Consider the following 8,308-nt stretch of genomic DNA (forward strand, 5'->3'; position numbering starts at 1 on the left):
TTTTCACAAACAGTTTCACAAACATTATTTTTCACAAACATTTTCACAAACATTATTTTTCACAAACAGTTTCACAAACATTATTTTTCACAAACATTATTTTTCACAAACATTATTTTTCACAAACATTATTTTTCACAAACATTTTCACAAACATTATTTTTCACAAACAGTTTCACAAACATTATTTTTCACAAACAGTTTCACAAACAGTTTCACAAACATTATTTTTCACAAACATTTTCACAAACATTATTTTTCACAAACAGTTTCACAAACATTATTTTTCACAAACATTTTCACAAACATTATTTTTCACAAACAGTTTCACAAACATTATTTTTCACAAACAGTTTCACAAACGCACGGCAGAGCGAGTCTCGTCCGGGACTTGGTAGAATCCAGTGCATAGACTTATGACGTGACAGAGCACGTCAGTCCCTAGATTCTTTGTGTAGGACTCCTGTGTAACAGTGTGTAACAGTGTGTAGTAGTGGTGTGTAACAGTGTGTAACAGTGTGTAGTAGTGGTGTGTAACAGTGTGTAACAGTGGTGTGTACCTGCACAGCGTAGCCACACAGAGAGGAGATCATGATGTGTCCTTGTCTCTTCCTCAGACGATCTAACAGAGAACCTAGAGGAGCCAGCTCTGTCACCTACACACACACACACACACACACACACACACACACACACACACACACACACACACACACACACACACACACACACACACACACACACACACACACACACACACACACACACACACACACATTGACACAAACAGAAAGACGCCCAGATGAAACATACAGTAGATGCTTTAATATCTTTGTGTACAGGTGTGTTATTGAGCGGTAATGTGTGCGTGCGTGCGTGCGTGTGTGTGCGGTACCATCTTCATGGGCTGGGTCAGGACGATGCCATAGAGACGAATGAGGTTCTGGTGGTTGAGGGAGTGCATGGCGTTCACCTCCCTGATGAAGTCATCGAGAGCGTCTGAGTCCAGAACCCCGCCCTTTAGACACTTCACTGCTACTGATACCTACAGAGAGACAGAGAAACATAAACTCTCTATAAACTGTTACTGTACGCTCTGTTGTTTTGCAATGTACAGTACTGCATTGTTTACTGTTCTGTGTTTTTTTGTGGGGACTGCGGATGCAAATTAGCATCACAGCTAAATCGAGTGTATTTACGCTACATCAGTGGTTTTCAACCAGTGGTCCGGGGACCACCAGCGGTCCTTGAGGGAGTACCAGGGGGTCCCCAGCAAGATGAGTTAATAGCGTCACAATAATTTTAACCACTTAGCTTTGGCTATTCAAAAATAGCAGATATACAAGCTCATAGCGCGGCACCGAGCGCCGCGCTATGAGCTTGCTCTGCTATTTTTGAAAAACCTTGAAAAAGTGTGCATATCTTTTTGAATATCTATATTTTTTAAAGCGAAAATTAACCGATATCTTTGCTTCTGGGGGTCCCTGGCACAAAACAATTCAAATCAATATAGGGGTCCTTGGCATGAAAAAGGTTGAAAACCACTGCTCTACATCATTATGTACTGTTCATTAATATGCTCTGTCCCATCAAAATAAACAAATAATGTAATTAAAAAAAAACACCACACCAAAATCACTGATGTACTACCCGTGTACCTCTCTAAACAGACAGCTAATCCAAAACCCAGGATTAAAGTAAGCATAAACAAAGCATAAACAACTCAATGATTACCTGAAGAGGTGAGTCTTCAGACGATAATGAGCAAATCTGCAGTTCTAACTACAATGGGGAGTTTGTTCCACACCACTCTCTCTTTTCTCGCCCACTCTCTCTCTCCTCTCTCTCTCCCTCTCCCTAACCTCGCACCTTGAATTGCCCGTGTGATCCGGTCTAGGCCACGCCTACTGGGAAAAAAAAGAGCTTCCGGCTTCCGGGTGTTGTGGGTTCCGGTTTTGCGGTGCCGCTTTGTTTTGGTTCCCCCTCATTTTTTTAATTGGTTTCCCCAACTTTGTTTTGTTTCCCCAATCCCTATTTAAATGGAATAGAATTTCCAGGATAACAAAGGTAGACAGACACTAAATAGTAGGGATGTAACGATATAGTAACTGCATCGAAAAATCGTTTTGAATTTTCAACGATCTACTATATCGTTATGCAAACAGCAAAATATCGTATTGTTTGGCTTTGTATCGTATCGAATCGTTTTGCAATGCAAATAATCGTATCGAATCGTTTTGCAATGCAAATAATCAATTTTATCAATACTAAGTACTTTTAAGAAGAAAAAAAGAGAGGTTTATATCCAGTATCCAGGTTTTTATTTTTCACACAGAATTTTTGGGTAAATAAATAGTTACTATATCGATTTTAAATCATTGAATCGAATCGTATCGTTCTAAATTAACCTGTCCTGTATCATTCATGTATCGTATCGACTAAATCCCTGAATCGAAACGTATCGTATCATTCTATATTAACCTGTATCGTTCATGTATCGTATCGACAACCAAGTATCGTGATACTTATCGAATCGTTGTTAAAATGTATCGTTACACCCCTACTAAATAGTCTCCGGAAAGTACACTCACATTTATTTTGTATTTGAAACAATAAGTTAAACTATGCCGCATCAAGGATTGTATTAGGTAGGCCCTATTACAATGCAATGCCCTTGATCGTGGGCCGGAGTTACCGGAAGGTGAGGCTTGCGGGTTTATGGCCGCCTGATGACGCGTCTGGTGACGTGGGGTTGCCTCCGCTCCCGACCGGATCATAAACACGAAAAAGGTATTGATCCCAGGCTACCCTCTCTCTCTCTCTCTCTCTCTCTCTCTCTCTCTCTCTCTCTCTCTCTCTCTCTCTCTCTCTCTCTCTCTCTCTCTCTCTCTCTCTCTCTCTCTCTCTCTCTCTCTCTCTCTCTCTCTCTCTCTCTCTCTCTCTCTCTCTCTCTCTCTCTCTCTCTCTCTCTCTCTCTCTCTCTCTCTCTCTCTCTCTCTCTCTCACCACTCTTCCGTTGGGTCCGGTCCACTCTCCTCTCCTAACGACTCCGAACGATCCGTCGCCGAGGCGCTCGAACAGCTGTAGCTCCGCCTCCCTGATCAGACAGGTGAGCGACGCCCCCGGCTCGCTGGTGGGCGTGACCGCCAGGCTGGCCGACGCCCCCTGGGGGAGAGGGGAGGGCTGCTGGGGGTCAGCGTCAGGTCGCTTACCCGGGAACACCTGAGAGAGAGAGAGAGAGAGAGAGAGAGAGAGAGAGAGAGAGAGAGAGAGAGACACACACACACACAGACACGTTGTGAGCTTGTAGATCGGCTATTTTCAGAGCATGACACCCACACACAACCAAGCATAAAATTACTTGTCTTTTAGTTCTACTGGATCTCTTCTCCTCTAGTCCCTCACTAACATTTTAGTCTAGTTTTTATTTGTTGACGAAATTGTCAATATATTTAGTCTTAGTTTTAGTCATCATAGCTTAGTTTTAATTTGTTTTTTGTCAGTGAAAAAAGTATTCGACGAACACTTTTCGTCATAGTTTTAGTCGACAAAATTAACACCGCACAGCTGTGAGTTTGCTCTATTTCATTAACTTCACTGGTGGATTCATTGTTCCATCTCTTTACTGTTAAACTGTTCTGATCTTATTTCACTCAACTCCATAGCGTTCACCTTCAGCTGGGTTCACCATTTTATCACCATGTGTTTACCATTATGATTATCACAGTTTCATGACAAGGACCAGGCGTTCATTTGTGTGCTAAAAGAGACCTTAAGACCTGTTTGACTGTGCTATGTAACTCTATGAGGAGACAACAGGCTCTATGCACAGCAGCCATTTTGTAAAGAAAACTGGGCCTCTTCCTTACTTACTTCAAAGGTTGTTACCAATGATAGTAATGAAGGCTCTGTTCCACTCTGGTTGTTACAATGATACTAATGAAGGCTCTGTTCCATTCTGGTTGTTACAATGATACTAATGAAGGCTCTGTTCCATTCTGGTTGTTACAATGATACTAATGAAGGCTCTGTTCCATTCTGGTTGTTACAATGATACTAATAAAGGCTCTGTTCCATTCTGGTCAAACAGAGTGTTGACTCACTGGAAACACTCTGCTACACCAGTGGGTCTCAAAGTGTGGTGCAGGGACCCTCATGGTTCCTTGAGGGGGTGTGTAACTCTGAGAGTGTACAAATGCAACCAAATGGGCCCGTAATTAAGGGTCCATTTGGTTCCATTTGTACACTCTCAGGCCTTGATCCTTGAAATGAAAAAGTTTGTGAACCACTGTGCTACTCGAAATGGAACAGAGTCCATTAGTATCACTAGCACGCATGCACGCACACGCACACACACACACACACACACACACACACACACACACACACACACACACACACACACACACACACACACACACACACACACACACACACACACACACACACACACACACACACACACACACCACGGAGCTGCGACGCAGACACACACAAACACACGGCCGGCGCGCGAACACACAGGCGCGAGCCGTCGCAAGTGAGCGTGCGTGCGTGCGCGCGCGCACACACACACAAACACCACGGAGTTGTGACGCAGACGGCAACACGCCAACAGTGTGTCGCGAGCGAGCCCGCGCACACACACACACACGCACACACAGAATGGGTGTTTGGATTGGAATGCGACGCATGCACAGTTTGATCTCCCAAGACACCACCAAGACACCATCGGTTAGTCAAATTACAGGAGGATTGGTAACGCCAGAAGTAAGGAACGAAGGAAGTAAGGAAGAGGCCCAGTTTCTATGCAGTATGGCTGCTGTGCATTGAGCCAAATATTTTGGAATATCAATTTCTAACCAAAGGACCAACTAATGCTTGAAGGTCTCATCGTGGTACCTTGCTCATCCAGGATTTGCGTTTATAGAGAGCTCTCCTCCTCTTCACTGCCTCCCACAGCCTCCTTTGTCCTGAAACACAATTCAATTCAATTCAAGTCAATGAGGAAACATACGTTTACAATTACATACAGTATGTTTACATACAGTACGTTTACATCAGTGGTTCTCAAACTTTTTCATGTCAAGGACCCCCAAATGGACACTTATTAGCCCACGGACCCCCATTTGAAAAGATAAGCGAGGGACTCCCCATAAGAGAAGATTTTTACGGCTCTAGCAGTGATTCTCAACCATTTTAATTTCAAGGACCCCCCCAGTTTAACATGCATTAGAGGCTACGGACCCCCATTTAATGGCATTTCTATCTCTGGGACCCCAATTCATATTGTAAAATCAATTTTAACTTAACTCTGAGAGTGTACAAATGGAACCAAATGGACCCTAACGGGTCCATTTGGTTCCATTTGTACACTCTCAGAGTTACAGACCCATAAGGGTCCATTTGGTTCCTATCCATCATTTAGCTGGGGACCCCCTGGAACCCCCTCAAGTACCCCTGGGGGTCCCCGGACCCCACTTTGAGAACCAATGGTTTACATTGCCAAAGCAAGTGTCAAACGATGATAATAAAAACTATTTAAGAAAACATTTTTATTTGTTTTTATTTGTTGCCGACATTAGTCAGTATATTTAGTAGGGGTGTAACAATACAGTAACTGCATCAAAATATCTATTTTAATTTCAACACTCGAAGTACATCGATATTTAAACAGCAACATATCGTATCATTTGACTTTGTATCAAATAGTTTTGCAATGCAAATAATCAATTGTATTGATACTAAGTTCTTGTTCGTTGTATTTAGCAATTTTAAGAAGAAAACAGAGAGAGTGGTTCAATTACTTTTCCATTCCATATCTCTACACTTGGTTTATAGATGAATGTGTGTATTCTGTGTTCATGTCAAGGTGTGGGTTTGTCCATAATGTGTTCAAATACAATGTCCATGTATTTACCAGAGAATCACTGTGTTTACTTATTTATATCCATAATAATAGATTCTTCCTTAAAAAAACATTATTTATTTTATTTTAGAGGTCCTTAAAAGTCCTTATAAATGTACAGATAAACCCTGTATCCACTTATCCTGTATGTTGGTTTGTTTACTGTACAGTGAGAAAACAATGTTGCAACATTATTAAAGGAGTAGTTCACCCAAAGAATGACTTATTTTCTATCAATTACACACCCCATATAGCCTTGAATTCATGGACATCTTTTTGTTTTTGTCGCATTCCTAAGACAATAATTTGATGAGCGGGTGTATTTCCGTTAGGAGACACAAAGAGTGTCCTTTGAGTCTCCTACCGGAGACATTAAACTAAAAAATATCCATGAATTCAATGCTTCATGGGGTGTGTGATTGATAGAAAAGAAGTACTTTTTTGGGTGAACTACTCCCCCCCCCCCCGGGTGTCCCGACCCCCTGTGTTTTTACCTGGTCGGCCCATGCCGATCTTCTCCAGGTCCTCGTTCTTGACGTAGTCGAAGTGAGAGAGCAGAGTGACGTTCAGCTGGTCTCTGATCCGGATGAAGTACTGCTGGAGCTGAACGTCTGTCAACAGCTCCACCAGCCAGTCTGTGCCTTCATCACACTGCATCTACACACACACACACACACACACACACACACACACACACACACACACACACACACACACACACACACTTTAATTTATTTATTTGGATTTTCAGTTTAAGACAGGGGTCTTCAACAGGGGGTCCGGGACCCCTAGGGGATCCTCAGAGCTACTATAGGGGGTCCGCCAAATCTTTGTGTGATGCTTCATCTCTCTCTCAGCTGGGGGGTCCTTGGCCTGAAAACGTTGAAGACCCCTGGTTTAAGACATAAATCACGTCAAAATCGAAATATATCAGAATAAAAGAAATGCATTGCAAGATCATGATCAGTTGTCTATATGCTAGACAGAAACAGAATACTATGGGTAATCAGGTGACACAGCGTCTTTTCCATAAAGTCAATGCCAATATATCATCCATTGTTTTGCCCTTCTCCTTTTTATCCAGTCCTCACACACACATCTTATGGACATGTCCTAAGCCAGGGGTCTTCAACAGGGGGCCCGGGACCCCTAGGGGGTCCTCAGAGTTACTACAGGGGGTCCGCCAAATCTTTTTGTCATATTGTTTTTGTTTTGTGGGCAGTGCAACCGCCCCTATATGTGAGGTTTGGACATCGACCCAATTGCACCCCCCCCAACCCTGCGCTGTGATTGGCCACCAGTGTACCCCCCTAACCCTGCACTGTGATTGGCCACCATGACTCTATTCAGGGCTGTGATTGGCTAGAAACACATGACACATGTGCATAGCCCTATAAATAGGACTATGCACTTAAAAAAAACACTTTTATGTTTTTTTTAAGTGAATCACTTCCATCACTGTGATGACCACTGTGACCACACCGCCCACTTCACACTGGGTGTGATTTTTGAGTGGTGTCGAAGGCAACCACTCCTATATCTGGCTTTGTCCGTGTGTCCGTATGTATGTATGTATGTATGTATGTCCGTGTGTCCACCAAGCTAACATTGGTCAAGCATCACGTGACACGTGACAATATGTTGAAAGGGTGTGCTTTGATTGGCTAGCGAGACGCATGACGAAATAGAGACCTATAAATAGGTGTGTAAGTGACATCAGTGCCATCAGCCAAGCTAACATTGGACACGTTAGCTTGGCTGATTGAACATGTTAGCCAAGCTAACATGTTCTAATCCTTAGATGTTCTAATCTAAGAATCAGAACATTCCTAGAAAACTATGGTTAAAGATAGGGTAAGTGATTTCCTTTGGTTAAAATAGCACGGGTCTGCTGGCGGAGACTTGTGCTCCGAGGAGCACATTTTCTAGTCTGTTTTCTATGTCTGTCCACAAACATTGATGACAACATCAATACGGGGGTCAATACGGGGCTCATCAAAGGCACCACTCACTTCACAAAGGGTGTGATTTTTTTTTACCTTAACCACTTAAACCCTAGCATCCTTTTTTCTGAGGAGAACTTTAGCCAAAAATAGCAGATCTACAAGCTCACAACGCCTCGCAGAGGTATATAGGTGTAGAGGGGAAAAAAGAGCAGACTAAGTGAACAAAAAAGGTTTAATCTAAAACACAATTTTATAAAATATAGAGGGGGGTCCCTCCCTGCTTCATCTCTCATCTATACAATATGTAGTGGGGGTCCCTGCTTCATCTCTCTCTCAGCTAGGGGGTCCTTGGCCTGAAAACGTTGAAGACCCTTGCTCTAAGCTGCCAAATAGCAGAGCAATTGTTTTACAATTGTACCCGTATACAGAGATGGCATGTGGGCAAGTGGTTGGT

General features: G+C 42.9%; 1 protein-coding gene across 1 annotated transcript in view; it reads right to left on the reverse strand.

Moving 5' to 3' along the window:
- The window catches only part of tnk2a (tyrosine kinase, non-receptor, 2a), a gene marked incomplete at its 5' end in the record, with an annotated part of 35,857 nt that overhangs the window by 26,311 nt on the left and 1,238 nt on the right, over positions 1 to 8,308 (reverse strand). The window contains 5 exons of the mRNA XM_084048199.1: positions 561 to 656; positions 896 to 1,045; positions 3,007 to 3,222; positions 4,903 to 4,973; positions 6,403 to 6,565. Coding sequence (XP_083904325.1) covers positions 561 to 656; positions 896 to 1,045; positions 3,007 to 3,222; positions 4,903 to 4,973; positions 6,403 to 6,565 — 696 coding nt within the window. The remainder of the gene's footprint in view (positions 1 to 560; positions 657 to 895; positions 1,046 to 3,006; positions 3,223 to 4,902; positions 4,974 to 6,402; positions 6,566 to 8,308) is intronic.

Source organism: Gymnoscopelus microlampas, assembly GCF_963454915.1.
Source record: "Gymnoscopelus microlampas genome assembly, chromosome: 22".
NCBI lineage: Eukaryota > Metazoa > Chordata > Actinopteri > Myctophiformes > Myctophidae > Gymnoscopelus > Gymnoscopelus microlampas.